Source organism: Strigops habroptila, chromosome Z (assembly GCF_004027225.2).
Source record: "Strigops habroptila isolate Jane chromosome Z, bStrHab1.2.pri, whole genome shotgun sequence".
Classification (NCBI taxonomy): domain Eukaryota; kingdom Metazoa; phylum Chordata; class Aves; order Psittaciformes; family Psittacidae; genus Strigops; species Strigops habroptila.
The window spans coordinates 67,481,569-67,502,473 of NC_044302.2; the positions used below are offsets into that span (position 1 = coordinate 67,481,569).

The 20,905-nt window shown below is 37.7% G+C and overlaps 1 protein-coding gene across 2 annotated transcripts in view; it reads right to left on the reverse strand.

Moving 5' to 3' along the window:
• Nucleotides 1-20,905, reverse strand: part of CNTLN (centlein) — a 196,153-nt gene that overhangs the window by 90,527 nt on the left and 84,721 nt on the right. For both annotated transcript variants that reach the window (XM_030512317.1, XM_030512316.1), the window contains exons 9-10: nt 10,579-10,704; nt 2,581-2,702 (exon numbers count right to left, since the gene is read on the reverse strand). In XM_030512317.1, the coding sequence (XP_030368177.1) occupies nt 2,581-2,702; nt 10,579-10,704 (248 nt within the window). The remainder of the gene's footprint in view (nt 1-2,580; nt 2,703-10,578; nt 10,705-20,905) is intronic.

Sequence of the window (20,905 nt, forward strand, 5' to 3'; positions counted from 1 at the left end):
AACTGACATGTGGCAGAGCAGCATCACCCACATTCATTCTGTCAATATTGCTCACAATATTAGCATGAGAAAGCAGAAGGTGAAACCATCATACAATCTCTTGCAACACAATGCAAGAGCCACCAGCTCCCCCAGTGCTCCTGAAAAACCAATCTACAAAAAATATGCCCCTTGCAAAACCAAGTTACACTAATGCCCACTCTAAATCAAACTGGTCTAATGAAAGAATAAGCTGCCTATGGATAAGATGATGGACCAGGAAAAAGCATACTGAATTTAGAAACACAGAAAAAGAAAGTGCAAATATTTCAGGTTTTGTGTCATTATAATGTTTTTATGTATTTTAGTAATGCAAAAGATCAAAATTATTTAAAAAAAAAACCTTTACAAAATAAATTTAAAATTCTCTGCAACCTAAATTCCTGCTGGGATAGAAATAAACTCTCCGAGAATGTAGTAACCTCATAATGCCCCCATCATCTTCGCAGTCACGTATGTCAGTGGAAGTTGTATGTACACTGACAGGTGCATTAGGTCCCATCAGCTGCCATCTTGATAACAGATTTTAATCTATGAAGAATCAAAAAGAATGGGGTCCTCCATCACTTACAGAGGATCAGAAGTGCCACATAAGCAGCTGATACTCAGTTCTTAACGCACAATTTACATTACACCAGCAGTATAAAGCTTTTTGAGATACCAGAATTACAGTGTAAGGTGTAACCATTTACAGACAGTTTTTGTTTGTGTCTTGGCCACTTTTCTTTGTTTAACCATATTAAAAAGGAAAAACAAACCTCTTTTAGTATGATGGCTTCATACAATTCTGTTCTGATGACAAAAATGATCAAACTGTAATTTGCAGCTTGTCTTCATTGTACATGAAAAACTCTGCTAAATGAATAAAGATTTAGTATTACACCTTCCCCACTATCTACTTTTCCCAAATACATTTCTGTCAGGACAGAAGCTGGTGTCATTTATTTTAAACAGAAATAGAAGTTGCTTTTGTCTCCCTTTCCCTTCCTCCTCCCTTGTTTTTTAACTATCAGAACCAGAACACTCAGTGCTTCACTGTGTATCAAATTGGATTGATTCAAGTTTTGATACTGTCTTTATCTAGCTTGAATTTTTTTTATCTGTGGACTATGAATGCCTACTTAGCTTTAGACATGGAATTAAATAATTTCATTCAAAAAGTAACTATCATCCAGTAGGTTTCAGTCATTCCCAGCTTGCACTGAATTTAAAACTGTGCACTAGAAGATAAAAACATCCATGTCTTTCCTAAATAAACAATAGCTTTTCATTCTAATTTAAACAAATCCAATTGTTGTTTATGGTCTGATATTTAAAAAGCATTCCTGTGCTACCAATGCTTGTAGCACATTTGTACCTTGCCATTATTTTCATTCACACTTGGGTTTTATTTCTTAAAAGAAAAACCCTTCTTAGGTAAATTCTATAGCATTACAAAGCAATGCAAATCTACTCAGATAGGGCAAAGCATTATTTATATATGAGGGACAGTTTACCATTCTGTCACTCTGGATTCTGAACAGTTCCCAGTTTTACAGCAATTTCTGTGACTCTCTTTTTGGTCAGACAGAGTTACAAATTTATGTCAAGATTACTCAGTATTGCTTTAATTACAAAAAGAATTATCTGTAGTAAAATACATATGTGTTTATTAAACTGTAGGTGCACAATGAAGTCTTACTAAAGGCACCAGCATGCAAGGATCTGCTCAAATTACTTTCCTGAAACAGGGCCTGAAAAACTGTATCTCAGCGGTGTCTGATAACTGATGTGATAGAAAATGTCTTCATATACCTCCAAATGTGTCTGTTTACCAAAAATTCTCACTCTCTGTTAAGGACTTAAAAAATTCTGCATAAAATTTTCTGTGTTCTGTATAGAATTTAAGGGAGAATTATATATATAAAATACTCTCTATTTAAATTTTAATGTGTTAGAGTCTATCCATTAATAAAGACATATTACTGCAATATTTCTGTAGAATGATCAGAAATAATTGATTTTATAAACATTTAACGGATGAAAATACCCTGCTTTTCATGCACATGCTCTTTTTTTCCCTATTAAGAAGGGGATTTTAGGATTAGCTTCAGTTAATGTTTGAACCACTAAATGCTAGAGAGACTGTTATTTCTGTATTTTTAAAGAACAAAATTATTTATAAAAACTATTTAAAACACAAGGAGAAATTGATCTATTATAGAAAATTAAAAATATACACTGTCAACAAATTAATCAACTGGGGAATTAGATGAGCATAAATAAGCAGTCCTAACAGACCTTTGCCCAGTACTCAGGCTCACAATGAGATCCTAAATAAAAGAAGTCAAGGTGTCAGCTCAATACATTTTACTCTTGGTTTCAATTGCAATTTTTCTCATATAGGGTATGCCATGTATTCTGCTTAAACAAAGAATAAAGTCTTGATCACCAAGCAGCATCCCCTCCCTTCAAATCAAATTCTCTTTTGAACACCTCTATAATACTTTTGTTCAGATTTCTTGTGTAAGGGAAATGTTTTTAATGAGCTACGTAACTTACCTGCTATCACCCTCTTCCCACTGCTTTAATTGCTCTTTTAGTGCTCTGTAGTTGGTCTGTAACATCTGCAGCCTCTCTCTGCGTTTTTCATGGGCTGCTCTTAGCTCATCAGTTTCTTGAGCCTGTACAGCAACAAAAAAACCCCAAAATTACAGTTGGGCAAAACGTAAGAGACTGTCACACAGAAACAAAAGTTCTGCTTAAGTAACTAGTAAACAGATATCTAAATAAAAAGATCAGGAATAATAATACTGGAGGTCAAATTTATCTTATTGCTACTGTGGGAGATTTTTGCTTATTTGGCAAAATTTACTTTTATTTTTCCATGATGTTGAGAAGTTTTAAAAAATTTACTACCAAAATTCCAGTTTTCAACTTATGAATGCATTGCCCCAAAACACTGAAAAAGGATATTTCTTTTTTCTTCTTCATAGAAAACTAATCTACATATTTTAAGGAAAACACTGGCCACAACTGAAGTAGACATCAAGACCCCCTAAATTAAATAGCTTCAGGATTTCCTCATATATGGATTTATTTCTGTAAATATATATAAACCTGCAGTACTTTGTCCTCTTGTTTTTACCAAACAAAAAGTAAGATATACCTTGATTTATATTAGAAGATAACATAATGCAAGTTTAAAAGAAGATTTTCCTAAGTGACCATACTGTGCTCTGAAAAAAATTAAGAACAGGACATTCCACAGCAAGTTAAATGCTGACATACAGCAGTAAAGAATTCACCAGACATCATCCTGCAATAAAATTTGTCCTCAGTGCTTCATTTCTGGTTCAATGGGAGCTCTGCTTGTAGAGCAGAAATCAGAACATGTTCCTTAATTTCTAAGTAAATCACAATACTTTATTTGCATGTATTTACTGCTTATATGCAAGGAGGGCATTTCCACATTAGTCAATAAATAAGATACACCGGTATTCAGAGCTGCAAATAATAAAAATGAAATCCCATTGTAAAAACATGGCAAGGGTTTCTACAGTAGTGCTGTCTAAAAAGTACCTAGACTAAGCTTGGCTTCTAAAACATAGCCTAGCTTTCATGACATAGAAGCAAAGCTGAAAGATACCAGCTAAAATTTCAGATGCTACTATATATAACATTCCAGATGGTTTCTGGAAGTGAATCAGGCAACACAAAAAGCAGATTTAGGAATAGAAGCAGGTACCAAAGGGACTTTACTATTAAATACTTTCCCATAGCAGTGGTGTTACTTTTTTTTTTTTTCTGAAACAAACTCTAACCCAGATATATTTATAAAAATCGAATTGCTTAAAAGTACTTTTGTCTGCTTTTAAGTGGCTCATATAAATACTACATCGTTATTAATAACAATCACACAAATAGCAAGATAGATAAATTTATGACAAAGGACAGAGTAACCATTACCAAGCTTTGTCTGAGGCTAAAACAGGAAATTTTTATAAGAATCCAATTACAGATGCCGTGTTTTCAAGAGAAGTTAATGAAATTATTGCTCTGAAATTGTTCGATCTTGCTAGTGAAAACTGATCAAGTCTGGCAAGGTACTGGAAAATAATGTCTTCAGCATAAAACCTCAGTAGTTTATTAGTGTCAATGCCCTTTCAGAAATATAACCAAATGCAGAACTTGGCCTTTCCTGTTTATGAATCTACATTTTTCATTATTGCTTACCTGTTTCATTACCCATTCTGTTACAGTTATTCTCTTCCCTTATCAGTTGCTATTTCTTGCAGAAATAGAAATTAGGCAATTAACTGCCCTAATGACTCTCTTTATTGAATTCAGAATTTCAGAACTTTAACTTTGCACTGTAATTTCCATAATCTGTTAGTTCCATCTCTCTCTAATTGAGTTACATTATATTTTTCTAAATAATTAACCTCTCTTGTATACAGTTTTCTGAATAGTGACAGAGATGAGACAAAACAACCATCTTTAGGAATGCTGGATCTCCAGGCTATTCTCCAGCTTTCCACTGTCATTCTTAGAACTTTCCATGCAGTATGAAAGACAAAAAGACAAAGTCTAATTGCAGAAGGAAGAACCCAATTGCCTGTGAAAAAAAGTAATTTTGGTTTTTGCAGATAGTTCAGATAAGCCAGAAGATTCTAATCACTAGTTCAAAATTTTGTTGAAATTGACCTATAACAAGCTGAATTAAAATGGAGTTTATAGTGATTCAGTTCTTTGATTACTCTTTTTAGGCTGACAAGAAGTCAGGAATCTTACCATTAAAAAAAAAAATAAAAATCCACAAGTAGTTATTTGGAAAAGACACAATATTAATATATTTTCAGGATCTGAACACCATACATAGAATAGTAGTATATATAAAATATCTAAACTAAATATAACACCGTGCCATTGCTGACATTAAGAAGTATTAAGGTTGCCCTAAAGATTGATATATGCTAGTTCTAATTCACTCCAGTATCTTAGGACTTCAAACAAAAAGGATGAGAAAACCTAAAGGGAAGATGTCCTATAGCTTTTGAAACCTTTCCAGTTAAAGCAAGGAATATCTCCTCCAGGCTGTAACATGGATCACAGATCTAGAAACATAATATAGGAGAAGAGAATATATTCTTATTTTGTATCAAATATCTAACTCTTGGCAATCAGACCTCTACCCACTTCCTAAAGACCAACAGTAAATTGATGTACTATGCTTTGGACCATTCTAAGTACCAGTTTGATAATTTGTTACTCAAAATCCATGAAATACTTCCATTTAGTTTGACATGCTCTTCCCTAAACAAGGGTGCAATCAGGCATGCTCTGTTCGTTTGTAGTATCTCCTGGAGTGCAGAAATGAAGCTGATTCTTTACCGGTAAACTATGGACACACTGAATTAATATGACTATATTCGCAAAAAGACAGTAAGAGCCAACTTTCCTTTGCCAGAAATGAGTCATAGAATCATAGAATCATAGAATCGTAAGGGTTGGAAAGGACCTTAAGATCATCTAGTTCCAACCCCCCTGCCATGGGCAGGGACACCTTGCCCTAAACCATGTGGCTCAAGGCTCTGTCCAACCTGGCCTTGAACACCGCCAGGGATGGAGCATCCACAACCTCCCTGGGCAACCCATTCCAGTGCTTCACCACCCTCACTGTAAAGAACTTCTTCCTTATATCTAATCTAAACTTCCTCTGTTGAAGTTTGAACCCATTACCCCTTGTCCTACCACTACAGTCCCTAAGGAAGAGTCCCTCCCCAGCATCCTTGTAGACCCCCTTCAGATACTGGAAGGCTGCTATGAGGTCACCACGCAGCCTTCTCTTCTCCAGGCTGAACAGCCCCAACTTTCTCAGCCTGTCTTCATATGGGAGGTGCTCCAGCCCTCTTATCATCCTCGTGGCCCTCCTCTGGACTCGCTCCAACAGCTCCATGTCCTTTTTATGTTGAGGACACCAGAACTGTACGCAGTACTCCAAGTGGGGTCTCACAAGAGCAGAGTAGAGGGGCAGGATCACCTCCTTCAACCTGCTGGTCACGCTTCTTTTGATGCAGCCCAGGATACGGTTGGCTTTCTGGGCTGCAAGCGCACACTGCCGGCTCATGTTAAGCTTTTCGTCAACCAACACCCCCAAGTCCTTTTCTGCAGGGCTGCTCTGAATCTCTTCTCTGCCCAGCCTGTAGCAGTGCCTGGGGTTGCCCCAACCCAGGTGTAGGACCTTGCACTTGGCTTGGTTAAACTTCATAAGGTTGGCATCGGCCCACCTCACAAGCGTGTCAAGGTCCCTCTGGATGGCATCTCTTCCCTCCAGCGTATCAACCAAACCACACAGCTTGGTGTCATCGGCAAACTTGCTGAGGGCGCACTCAATCCCACTGTCCATGTCACCGACAAAGATGTTGAACAGGACCGGTCCCAACACCGATCCCTGAGGGACACCACTCGTTACAGGTTTCCAACTGGACATCGAGCCATTTACCACAACTCTTTGTGTGCGGCCATCGAGCCAGTTTTTTATCCACCGAGTGGTCCATCTATCAAATTGATGTCTCTCCAATTTAGAGACAAGGATGTCATGTGGGACAGTGTCGAATGCTTTGCACAAGTCCAGGTAGATGACATCAACTGCTCTGCCGCTGTCCATCAGTTCCGTGGCTCCATCATAGAAGGCCACCAAATTGGTCAGGCAGGATTTCCCCTTAGTGAAGCCATGTTGGCTGTCACCAACCACCTCGTTGTTTTTCATGTGCCTTAGCATGTTTTCCAGGAGAAACTGTTCCAAGATTTTGCCAGGCACAGAGGTGAGACTGACTGGTCTGTAGTTCCCCGGGTCTTCCACCTTCCCCTTCTTGAAAATGGGGGTTATATTACCCTTCTTCCAGTCATCGGGAACTTCACCTGACTGCCAGGATTTTTCGAATATGATGGACAGTGGCTTAGCAACTTCATTCGCCAGCTCCTTCAGGACCCGTGGATGGATTTCATCAGGTCCCATGGACTTGTGCACGTTCAGGTTCTTAAGATGGTCTCGAACCTGATCCTCTCCTACAGTGGGCCTAAGGTCTTCATTTTCACAGTCCCAGCATTTGCTTTCCAAGACTTTCGTGGTGTGGTCAGAGCATTTGCTGGTGAAGACTGAGGCAAAGAAGTCATTAAGAACCTCAGCCTTCTCCAAATCCATGGTAGCCAGTTCTCCTGATAGCTTCTGGAGAGGGCCTACATTGTCCCTAGCCTGTCTTTTATTTGCTACGTATCTATAGAATCCTTTCCTGTTATCTTTTACATCCCTTGCCAAACTTAATTCTAGCTGGGCCTTAGCTTTCCTAACCTGGTCCCTAGCTTCTCGGGCAATGCTCCTGTATTCTTCCCAGGCCGCCTGTCCTTGCTTCCACCTTCTATAAGCTTCTTTTTTCCCTCTAAGTTTCCTCAGCAGCTCCTTGTCCATCCATGGAGGTCTCCTGGCCCTCCTGCTGCACTTTCTTCTAGTCGGGATGCAACACTCTTGAGCACGTAGCAGGTGATCCTTGAATATCAGCCAGCAGTCTTGGGCCCCCCTGCCCTCTAGGACTGTATCCCATGAAACCTTACTAAGGAGGTTCCTGAAGAGGCCAAAGTCTGCTTTCTTGAAGTCCAGGGTAGTGAGCTTGCTGCACGCTCTTCTCACCGTCCTGAGGATCTCAAACTCAACCATCTCATGATCACTAGAGCCAAGGCTGCCCTGGAGCATTACATTTCCAACCAGTCCCTCCCTGTTGGTGAGCACAAGGTCCAGCATGGCACCTCTCCTCGTCGGCTCCTCTACTGCTTGAAAGAGGAAGTTGTCTTCCACACAATTAAGGAACCTCCTGGATTGCTTGTGCCGGGCCATACTGTCCCTCCAACAGATGTCAGGATGGTTGAAGTCCCCCATGAGGACCAGGGCCTGCGAGCGTGAGGCTGCTCCTATCTGTCTGTAGAGCGCTTCATCCACAGAGTCCTCTTGATCAGGCGGCCTGTAACAGATCCCCACCGTAATGTCCCCCGTTGCTGTTTTCCCATTGATCCTGACCCACAAACACTCTGTTACCTCATCACCCATCCCCAGACAGAGTTCCATACTCTCTAGCCTATCACTGACATAGATAGCAACGCCCCCTCCCCGTCTGCCTGGCCTGTCTTTTCTAAACAGCCTGTAACCTTCCATTCCGACATTCCAGTCATAGGAGCCATCCCACCATGTTTCTGTGATACCAATGACATCATATTCCCGTAGTCAGCTGAGGAGAACTCAGCATCTTGCTTTTTTCTGTTCCTTTATAATACTGACCGGGGCATCAAATATTTCTGTTCCTGAAAACCCCATAAATAATGCTGTTGGTTTGGTTTTGGGTTTGTTTTTTTTTTAATTACCTATTTTCAGAGGACTGATGGATAAAATCACAATTTCATCTTCGGGGTATGCATGATCAGTATGCTTATTGACAGAACAAGCATTTTTCTGAGCAAGTTTCTTTCAAGTAATCATATAGTCAACACTTTGCTTGACGAGGCAATAATGCAAGTACCACTTTCGAAAGTGTTGATCGCATACATTATTCTTTGTCGGAAGCACTGCCTCAGAGGAGGCTAATAAAAAAAAAATCATACAATGCCAATAGTATTATTCTGATGTTAATATTATGACAGATGAGTTCACTGTCATGCTGGCAATAGCCTTACTGAATCCTGAATGTAGTTACACAACAGTATTTACTATGTTACCCGGGCTTCTTTTCAATCAATTAAGGCATTCTGCAAAAGAAACCAAGTAGGTTTCCTAAAGAAAAGAAATGCAAGGAGTTCATATATTCAGTTTCAAGGGGCAATAGAAGACAGCCCTGAAAGACCTCATAGGTTAACAGCTGTAACAGAGAACCCACACTTGCAACATAATAAAGCTGCACAGATTCCTAAATTATCTTTTACGATGAAAAAGAAGAAATTACAGTGGCAGTATGGTGAGCAGTAAAAATTATGTTATGAGGTCATGCAGAAAGAATAACACATTACTATATTATTTTTTTATCTGCTTAGAAAATTGGTGTGCTTCTCTCCTCTTTCCAGAAGAAAACACAAGGAAATGTGTAATTCTCTATCATTTAAGACAACAACCATACACACTGATATGTGACCTTTGCTGCCAAGGGCAGAACAGCTGTAGTCCAAAGCACCAGAATAACCTGTAGCATCAGCGCCTGGCAGGCCAAGTAAGAGTAACAAACAGGAGGCCTGCCAAAAACCAGTTCTCAGGTACAGCTGGTAGGACATGCCTTAGATTTCTCAACAGAAAGAAAAAAACAAAAAAGAAGTAACCTTCTGACTCCCAGGAACAAGGAGCAAGATGGACCGTAAGACTGAATCTGAAGTTTAAATTATCTTTCCTGTTCATATACTCTATGTGTGTTAAGACACTACATTAAACTCTCTCAAGTATACAGGGGAGGAACTTTTGCATTTGTGCTGAAATACAACTCCCACTCACATTTTTTCTAAAACTGACTTATCACAAGAATGTCTTTTTGCATGAGGCAGGAGCTCAGCATTAGTTTGTAGAGTCCCCAGATTTTTTCACTTACCTAACATTTATCACAGCATGTTCAATAGAGCCAGTTCTGCTATAGGCTACATATATTGAAAATATCTTTTAAATTCTGTAACACTGAACAAACATGTGAAGGGCAGGGCAGGGGAAGGGAGGGGAGGAGAAGGGAAGGAAAGGGGAAAGGGATAAGAAAGAAGGGGAGGGAGGGGATGGGAGCAGGCAAAGAGGAAGGGAGGGAAAGGAATAGGGAAGGAAGGGTACAGAGAGAGAAGGGAGGGGGAAGGGAGGAATTGTAAATATGTAAGAAATTATGACTCAGGGTTTGAGTTTTGCATTCTGAGGTGCAATTTGAACAGATTAGGCAAAAGGTACTATTTTTGAAGTAGAAAACCAAACCAACAAAAATCTATAAAATGGGGACAAAATGGGAAATTGTAATACATGCTCAATTAAGCTTTTCTACCAATAGTTAGGGTGGAAGGATTGTTTGCTGGTTTGTTTTATTTTACAGCATTTGTTAGAACAACAAATTCTGAGCCACGATTTCTAAGAGTACAAGGGGTAAATCTGTGCCAAGTAATTGGCTTCAGCATTTTAAAATACTGGCTGGCTTTACTGTACAAAAGAAAAATAAATATTTGTAATTTCTGCTTCACTTTATTTCTGTATGAATACATGAATTTCTCAAAGTATATATTCTCAGACACAAATTTTAAAATGTATTTAACAAGTATGTATTATTGATGACAGCTCAAATTAGACTTCCACAGGACTGTAGGAGTACCAACACAAAATTCCTAGCAGTAAAGGAAAAAGACAAACTAATGAAGAGTGCTCTCTGATGCTAACACACTTACAGTCCATAATGATATGTGCATTTTGCATTTTTAAAATGTCTGTTTATTTTGGTATATCTTTATCTACGCAAGCTTATAGCTAGAGGGGCTTTTCTATTTTTATTTTTTAATGTTCACCTTTAGCTGTAGTGTCTTCTCTAAGTTTTCAATCTTCCTTTCAGCTATTTTAAGCTTCCTTCGCTCCTCTGACTCTCTAAAAGAGCTCTTTGGGGACAGAGACCTTGAACGTTTCACAGGTGGTTCCTGGAGAATAAAACAAGGACATGGTTGAACTAGTTGGAACACTGGATTATGAAAGACATGCAGAATTAAAGAAGAAGTAATTTTGAATACTAATAATGAATTATAAAAAAAAAAAAAAAAAATCTGCATGGAATACCAGAGAAATAACAAGCAGAATTACCACAGCGCTACCACTAAAGGTTTCTCTGTGACTCGTTAATGAGAATATTCATTTACATTTACATTGTTTCTTTCAGAATAATGATGTCCCATTAGGGAAGACTAAAGGGTTATAGACTCAGAAATGCAAGAAACCTCATTACAAAGGAGGGGATAGAGGCTGGTCTAATTGCTCTATAAGGGTCCAAGGTTACACTTGATAGGACAACCAGAAACAAGAGGGAAAGGATTTTTTTCCCTTTGAAATAGTTTAACACACTGTGAAGTTGAAGGAACAATATGCTTGAGGAATATAAATACAACAGACAGTAGATCTTATACCATAATGACCATATGGTCATTAACTATAATGTGACTAACTAGAGACAAGAATATGTGTTTATATTATGTACAGCTTCATATAGCAATCTGGAGAAAGAATATGCGAAAGTAACACTTAAACTGGGCAGCTTTCCGTTCATTCTATGTCATACGTCCTTATGGCAAAGAAAGACCTCATCAAATTAGACTTTCTGATTTTTTGAATAACTTTGGTTAAGGACAGAGAAATACTAACACACACTACCGATAGAGTAAAATGCTATTATGTAAATACATAAAATAAAAAAAATCTTAAGATCAATTGTGATCATTGTTGTTGCATGCTGCCATTTTCACTGTAAAAGAACTGATTTACACCAAAAGGAATTCAGGATAAAATCTTCTTGAATAATATATATATTTCAACACTTTTACGATTCCACTCAATTGATTAATCTTAAAGAAAGTCTTACTTAGCAACTGGAATTTTTTTCTTTGACCATTACCTTTTAGTATTAAATGTTTACAAGACACTGTATACCACATTTTCACTTCAAATGGTTTCGGTTTCCACAAAGGAGAAATAGAACAAAATCATGAAGTATCAGAAAATAATATCATCACATATTTAAGAATTTAAATATTGCCAAGGTGCTTTTGCTTCTGAAATGTGCCTGAATGAGATTTAAAAACTCAAAATTAAAAAACAAAACCCAAACAAAAAAGCCCAAACCAAACCAAAAAAGACAACACCACATTTTCCTCACCCCTCTCTCCTTCCCCCCCAAAAAACCCAAAACAAAACAAAAATCTGGAAAGAATTTTAGGCCATTTAAAATCTGAATGACAAATGGACATATTTGGTATATTCCTGTCAGTCCCTTTATATAACAGAAGAAATGAGAGGAAAGTTTTAATCAACACTTGAAACAGTATTCCCAAAGTTATGGTTTTATATTGTCAGTATAACATTTTACTAAGAGTAGATCTCTATGAAATATTATCGTTTACATTTTTTCTAATAATTCTCATAGATATACCCAGAGGTTTACAACAGTTAATAGACCCTGATAATAATCAAAACAAATTGATTTCTTTCAGGTGTCTGAAGCAGAACATCCCAAGACCAACATATCAAAATACATACTCATTTTCAAAGCCTCAGATTTCTTGAATAAAATCAAGATCTTAAATAAAAATCCCATAGTCTACATTTCATAATCACTGCATACCCATACTAATTTTTCCTAAAAATCCAGAATGCATTATTTTTCAATAAATGTTTCCTAGTTGTACTTTATGTTTGTATACAGAAGACTTGGCAAACACAGTATTTCTCTGAAATTGGGAATAAAAGGTCAAAGCACTCCATTTGTTGCCAAAGAGAAGGATAACAAAGGAGAAGAAGTGGACCAACCGGCACTAGACTGTTAAGAATGTAGAAACTCTACAGCGGAATGAAGAAAAGAGAAAAAAAATGCAGAAAAATGTAAAATTCATAGTCTTGCTGCTTTAATCAAAGGTGATCAGATACAATGAGTACACAACAGGTTTTTTTTGAGAGAGAGAGCGCGCGTGTGTGTGTGTATACACACACAGACCTTATATATAGCTAGCTGGGATTGCATTGTGAATCTTTCTCACAAAGCCCGGAAAAAAAAAATAGAGAAACATTCTAACTATTCATGGACATGGAAATAATTCCCTGTGAGAACAGGTGGGATTAGTGATGTGCATTAAGAAACATTCTATTGTTTGAATGTGTTTTTCCTGTTTAGTGATAAGACTAGAGGTCTGTGGAGAGAAGGAGCTGTGTCTGAGCTTTACAGCTGCACACAGGTAGTTCAAAGCCAATCTTTGCTAAGGTGGCAAACAGTTTAATTTTCCTACTAAGACAGAAGAGACTGCGTAGTAAAATACATTGTAATTTGATTGCCTGAGACTGCTGCAAAACTCAATTTGGAGAATGGTATCCATAATACCCTCCTCACAACTGCGAAGCTTGCTGCTGCAAGGTTTAGGCATTTAATTTCTAATTCAGTCCTCAAATTCCACAGTAAATGTATACATACGTGTACTAAATATATACACAAATTTTAATATTTTGAGTCCAGTTTTATGAGCAAAGAATGTTAATCCAAGTCAGTAAGAAGTAACAACAGAAGATTTTTCATCAAATGATCCTAAAGAATACTTACAAAACACTAAGCCAAATTGCAGAAAACTAGAAAATAAACAGCCTTTGTAGTATTAAAAGACATGAAACTTTGAGATGGAAGATTTAATGTAAAGAAGTAGCTGGTAAGTGGATGGGACATACATTAACTGTTAACAGAGTTACAAGAAGCAGAAAAAGAAAAGATGCCTCTGCCTAAACAACCTTCTTTTACCTATTTGCATCCATGAAAGACACCAGGGGACGGAGGTGGAAATAGTCGTGTTCTTGAATTTCAACAGGTTTGTGTTGGATGGAGTCCCAAAAGAAGTCAAAAAAAAAAAGGGGGGGGGGGGGGGGGCAAAAGAAGGAAGCTGGATCTCTTACTGAAAAGTCTTGGAGAACTCTTCTGCACACACAGATCAGATCAGTGTCTGCCAGGATATAGCACTGAAGACAGTGGACAGAAATCTCAATGATTTTTATCAGTTGAAGAAACATAAACTTGTTTGAAGCTGGACCAGAGCTTGACAAGATTCAGGTGTGGTTTTTTGAAGAAGAAAAATGGAAAATTCTTGATTCACTAGATTTCAACAGGAACTTTATCAGTCCTGCAAGTTAACTCATGCCTTTTAATATCTTGACATTACAGACTTAGAAGAATGCTGTAGAATATATATCAATAAAAAGCAATTATAACTCCCACGCACTGAGAAAGCTCACCTATAAAAACCCAAGGGTTGAGTTACTGAATCAGACAGCAGAGATATGGATGGCAGTTTAATTAGGTAACAGAAATCATACATAGGTCACAAAGCTACAAAGTTTAAGCTCCTAAAAGAGCTTAAACTCTAGGAAGACTGTGCACATTTAACAAAGTTTTTAACCACCGCATTATCAGACTCACAAAATAAGTTGTTTATGTTACTATGCATGACAGTAGGAAAGGAATTTGTATTTCTGCGATTCACAAAAAACCAACACTAGCCTATGTGTGTGTATATATATATATATATGTAAAATTGCATTCTGCAGAACCAAACCTAGGTGGAAGCATACAGTCACGTGGCCACACATCCCAATTTATCACACTAGTGGCAAGTTTCTGTTTTGTCCCAGACTCTTCTTTTTAACACTTTTCCAGTTATTTATTCTTTCAAATCTTTGTCTTTTTAGAGCAGAAAGTAATCAAAGTAGTGTCGTTCTGAGCAGAAGTGATTCCATACCTACTTGTTCTTTTTGTATCCTGGGAATGCACATAAAGGGGGGGTGAAGGGCTAACAAGACAGAGACTTTGTGAAGTCAAAACCACCACTGTAAACCAAGAATTGTATATTCAACACTCTTCCAGTCAAATCATGTGCTAACAACTTTTGTCATGAATATTTTTGTCATAAAAGACTGAATAACAACGTAATAGGAAGATACTTAATTGCAAGGGAAAATCAGTAATGACAGCGTACTGTGTTTTCTATCTTGTATGTGTATTTTGTGATCCTAAAGCGGGAATCTTTCTACAATTTTCCTTACTGTCTTGTCTAAATACAAAGGAATTGTAGCCTGCCAATTTAGTTGTCAAAAGTTTTAATAGATACTGCATGCACACATGAAATAGCGCACATATCAAACAACCCCAAGTTGTTGAAAGAGCATGACTAGGATTTACGTATCAAAATGGGACAAGATCCTCTACAATAGGATTTAAAAGTTTGTATTTGGTTTTACTCAAGTGGGTGCAACTGCTTTACTCCTGACACAGAGACCAATTCATGACAAACACAGCACTCCCATTTACATTATTCTGAGGAAACAAGAAATGACATGGTGGTGGGTTAACTTTAGCAAAGGGCCAAACACCCACTCAACTGCTCACTCACTCTCCTTTCTCACTAGAATGGGGAGAAATACAATGAAAAAGCTCATGGGTTGAGAGAAAGAAATGGAGATTGCTTACCATTCACCGCCACAGTCAGACTCGAGGAAAATTAATTTAAATTATTGTCATTAAAATATATTTGGATAGTATGAAGTAAAGAAAATATTTAACCAACATGGTGTACCCTACCCTGGTCCCCAGGCTCAACTTTGCTCCTGACTCCTCAAACTTCCTGCTGAGCAGTGCAGGTGGATCGATAACGGGAGCTTACAGTCAATCCATAACAACTTCTCTTGGCCACTCTTTCCTCTTCACACTTTCTCCCTGCTCCAGCGTGGGGCCTCTCCACAGGCTGGAGTCCTCCAGGATAAACCTGCTCCAGAGCAGGTCCTCCATGGGCCACAGTTCCTGTCAGAAGAACCTGTTCCAGCACAGACTCCTCTCCCATGCTGTGGTTTCTGTGGGTGAATATCCATATGCTCTGGTGTGGGCTCCTCCACAAGCCATGGTGTGGAGATCTGCTCCATGCTGGTTCTCTCTATGGGCTGCAACAAAATATCTGTTCCAGCACTTGGAGCACCTTCTCTCTCTCCTCCTTCTCTGACCTTGGTGTTTGTAGGGCTGTTTCTTCACTCTACGCTTCATGTATAGCATTTTGTCCTACGTTAAACACATTTTCACTGCATGCTCCTAAACAAATGTTCTAAAATATATATTTTCCGCAAAATAGCATAGAGTGTAGGATATTGAGAAAGAACAAGCCATACAGTTTTGAAAGGAAATCTTACGAAATACCAAATGTGGGAAAACCAAGAGATTGCTAAGGAAGGAGAACATGATAGTCCACCCTTGTAGACTATACCACCACAGAAGCATGTTGCTATTTGTAACCTTGATACAGAAATCTCTTCCAAGTTTCCAATATTCTATACAACCACAATTGAACAAAAATATTTAGACAAGGAAGATGCTGAACACACTAAAACCATCATGACTTTGGCTAATTTAATAGATCAATTGAAGCCACAGAAGTATTTATGGATCTATTTCATTAGCTACGGCTTACAGCTGTTACTGTTATGTGGTGCCTAAATTTAACAGCAAGTCCAGTCCTATGCTGAGTAATAAACAGTTGAAAGTATAAACTTCAAAAGGACATTGTTGTCATTCTTCATAGAAAAAAATACATCATACTTTAAAAATCAAGAATTTGAAAAAAACCCCCACCTTTTTCATTTATAAAATCGCAATAATAACCATTTATATTTTCCCCTTTTTCCTTCCAAACATGTTCATTCTGATAAACACCACAAAATATCTGATAAATATTAATTTTACCAAATCTACGAAGAATTTATCGTTCAAATATTTCATTTAATTAAGAATCCCTTATTCAGTATTTAATAAGGTAAAACCTTCTACTCCCAACAGCTATTTTAACAAGTCTTTGGCAGATAACACAAGAACCATTCAAACAAGCTTCCAGAATTATAAGCAGCATCAACAGATATTAAAATTATTATCTGGACCCTTGAGCAAAAATGTTTGGCTTTACCAGACTGACTTAGACACAAATACACAAGACAATAACACTACCTCACCTCATGCTTTTTTTCAGTTGTTATATTGTTGCTTTCCAGAGTTTCTGTACCATACAAACTATGCTCTGCTAGCTTGCTTTTTCAATTCTTCCTGTAAAAGCTCTATTTCAGATTTTTGCATTGTAATAAGATACTCTAGCTCATTTAAAGAAGGCTGTTGAAATACATAGAAAATGATAGTACAGGTATACTACCTTATGAACAAAAAAATCTGAAGCATACCAAACTATGACACGAAGCTGAGTGGTGAAGTTGACATGCCCAAGAGACGGGATGCCATCCAGAGGGACCTGGACAGGCTTGAAAGGTGGGCCCATGCAAACCTCATGAGGTTGCACAAGGCCAAGTGCAAGGTCCTGAACCTGGGTCAAGGCAGCCCCCAGTGTCAACACAGGCTGGATGAAGGAGGGATTGAGATTAACCCTGAGGAGAAGGACTTTGGGGGCACTGGTGGATAAAAGACTGGACATGAGCAGGCAGTGTGCGCTTGCAGCCCAGAAGGCCAATTGTATCTTCTGCTGCATCCAAAGGAGCGTGGCCAGCAGGTCAAGGGAGGTGATTCTGCCCCTCTGTTCTGCTCTGGTGAGACTGCCCCCTGGAGTACTGCACTCAGCTCTGAAGTCCGCAGTACAGGAAAGATATGGACCTGATGAAGCAGATCTAGAGGTAGAGCTACAAAAATGATCAAAGGGATAGAATCCCTCACCTGTGAGGTAAGGCTGAGAAAGCTGGGGTTGTTCAGCCTTCAGAAGACTCCACAGAGACCTTATTGCTGCCTTTGAATACTTCAGGGGGCTTATAAGAAAGATGGGAGAGACTTTTTAGCAGGGCCTGTTGCGACAGGATGAGTGGTAATGGTTTTAAACTAAAAGAGGGGAGATTCAGGCTGTTTGCGAGGAAGAAATATTTTACAATGAGGGTGGTAAAATACTGGCGCAGTTTGTCCAGAGAGGTGGTGGATGCACCATCTCTGGAGACATTCAAGGCCAGGCTGGATGTGGTTCTGGGCAACCTGATCTAGTTGGAGATGTCCCTGCTCATTGCAGGGGGGTTGGACTAGATGACCTCTGAAGGTCCCATCCAACCCAAACTATTCTATGATTGATTCTATGATTTAGATAAAACTGCCTAAACAAACAGAACATTACCGATATTACAGGAACATGTGAGAGATGTAAATAATTCTGCTTTTGTAAATGACTCATGAATCCATAATCAAAACCAGGCCCCAAAGTGCTAACTAACATTTTCACACCACCACCAGCACTGCATTTTCCAAATCCAAATTTACAGTTTTAACAATGGTTGTTTCATACAGATGTTTCTTCTGAAGCAATTTATTCTACTGTGGTATTTTGAACCTCAAATGCTGTCAAAATTTCTTGACAAAGTTTTTTTACTTCCTAGACTGTTTCTGGTAAATTTCAACTTGGTAAGTATCAGTAACCCATCAAACATGGGGAATAAAGCCCATTTAACTGCATATTCTGTCAAAAATGATATTCTTAGTTAAATCTACCTCAGAAAAGTACCTCTTTATGAAAATCTACAACTGGTCTCCAATACGTCCATAAACTCAGATATGTGGTCAAACTGAAGACTTACAGAAAAAATAAACAGTGATTCTAGATCACAGTGTTACTCAAGGCTCAAGTTACTCATTTCATGATGCCACTGAATTCCAGGGCCCTTTCCAGCTATCAATCCATTTACAGCAATCCCTTGGTACAATAAAATGCTGCCACACACTGCCCACTGTGGCTCTGTCGCAAAACCTGTTCAGACCAAAACACCACTTCATTGGTATAAGCTATCTTTAAGTCATATCCCTGCTGTCCAATAGAGAACTCCTGTGTGTACACATGACCGAGAGTGGTCAAATTACCGTGACTTGATAAATTTCTCCTTTTAGTTGAGTTTTCATTAACTACCTGTGATCATATCCCACTGCATTACAACCACAAGGCAAAACTATGTTAGCTTAGCATAAGTAACAGCAATATGCCTGTTGTGGCAGTCTATGGCAATCACAAAGTGAAATGCTTTACTGCAAACCTGCTTTAAGGCTGGGGACAGACAACAACAGCAACCTTGCAACAGCTGTGCCAGACAAAGATAACATAATTCCCAGATGGTCAATGCATCCAGGCAGCTGGAGGTTAGCACCCAACACTACTGCTGAAAGAAAGGATGGCGTAAATCCCCTCCCAAATTGATGCATAATAAAAGGGCAGGTTAGTTTAAAAAGTCAATGTAAGTGGCTTGATCTGACCCAGATGACCTTAGGATGATTAGGACAAACTCACGAAAGCCCTATTGCCAACAGTGCTCTGACAGCAATGACTAGCTAGGAAACAGTAAAGTCTTCAGTCAACAAAGCTTGATTCAGAAGACAACCTTACTGAGACTGACCAGAAGTTTTATTTTACACATACTTTCCCTAATTAGCAAAGTTCTGACAACTTGACTTGCTTGCAACTGTTTTGAGCATATTCTTAAGACAAATACTCATTTCAGTAGAGAACAAAGATTTTGCTACAATTATCGCTTTTTCCTACTATCTCAATTATTGGTACGACCCAAGTAAAACAAATTAGGTACACTGACAAAAATAAGAAATGGCAGTGTAAAAAAGGTTAAGGAAACAAATAAAATCTACAAATTCATACCAATCACGAAATGAAACCATTCAAAGTTGATTAAAATCAAGCAAGCAAACACTCTAGTAAGGTCAGTATTTGACAGAACCACATTAGTGGGCATAGCCATTTTATTTCTTTCTACGCAGAACATGAAGCTCTTCATGAAGCACACTATAAACTCATACTTTCCATAAATAAATCCCAAATTACAAATACCAAGCATTTATTTCAGAAAAAGCGCAACTCCTCATACAGCAAACAAGCACAGGAATGTTGTCAAAGAGTAAATGTTGCCCATGCTTTTGCTGCCTGTTCCTTAAATAATTTCCATTGCTCATTTTGCATAATTTAGGCCATATGTAGTTGCAAACAGATGTCATTTACACCTACGATTAGCAAAAGGCCAGTTTACAACTAAAAAAAAAAAAAAATTCTACACAGAGGAATAAAAAAGGAAAATAGAAAAAAGAAAGTAGAAAAGCCATGTATTGAAAAGAACATTTAAAAGAAAACCGGGTTTCTTCTTCATTAACCAAAACATTAGCACTGTATAAAAAAGAAAAAAAAAAATACAACAAAACCTAGAATACAAAAATAGTGCCGGCTGATAAAGGAAAAGTAATTGTACTTAAGTTATATAATTAATTTATTTTTTTTTGCTTGAACTTTATTTTTTTTATTAAGAAAGAAATACACCTACTAACTTGTCCTATTTTATTGATTTCTTAGCTGTTTGTAAAAAGAATTCTATATGTACATAAACTGTACAATTACATTAGTAACTGAAAAAAAGAATCAAAAGCTTCAATCTGTTATAATCATTTTAATTCTTATTACTGTTACTTTAAAAAGTCTACAAATGTTAAGTGTTCATAGAATTATAGAATCTTTTATCTTGAAAAAGACCTTTAAGATCATCAAGTGCAACCGTTGTTACTGACTTTTAAACCATGAGAATTACACAAATTTAGTTAAGGATTAGCTTCTTACTGTATCACTACTTTTTAATTTCTTCTTTCAAAAAATGAAATTGGAGTATTTTGAAATGCAAATCAGTTTAAGAGTTGCATAATATATCAAACCCTTGCTTTTCTATGTCCATGAAGTTCTGCTCCTGAATTTAATAGGGCAAATATATGAATAGTATTCTTCATTCTTTTTTTTCCCTACTATTTTCTTCTCCCAAAAGAGATCTCTCAAAATTAACATGCCATGATACTGATTTCAAATTAAAATACTGTAAATGCACAGTTTCTAATAAAACTCCTACAACGGTCTTACAGCAATGTGCATACCCACACATACTTCTTTGAAAACTAAATCCAACAAAACTAGTTTTAGATCTTAATTTTTACCTTCAAAAAGCCTATGTTTTTATCATCAAGATATTCAGCAGATCCCTGCTACCAATACAGACCTCGATATATAATCTGGGCCTACGATTTCCTCAAAACCTGCTCAATTTTTT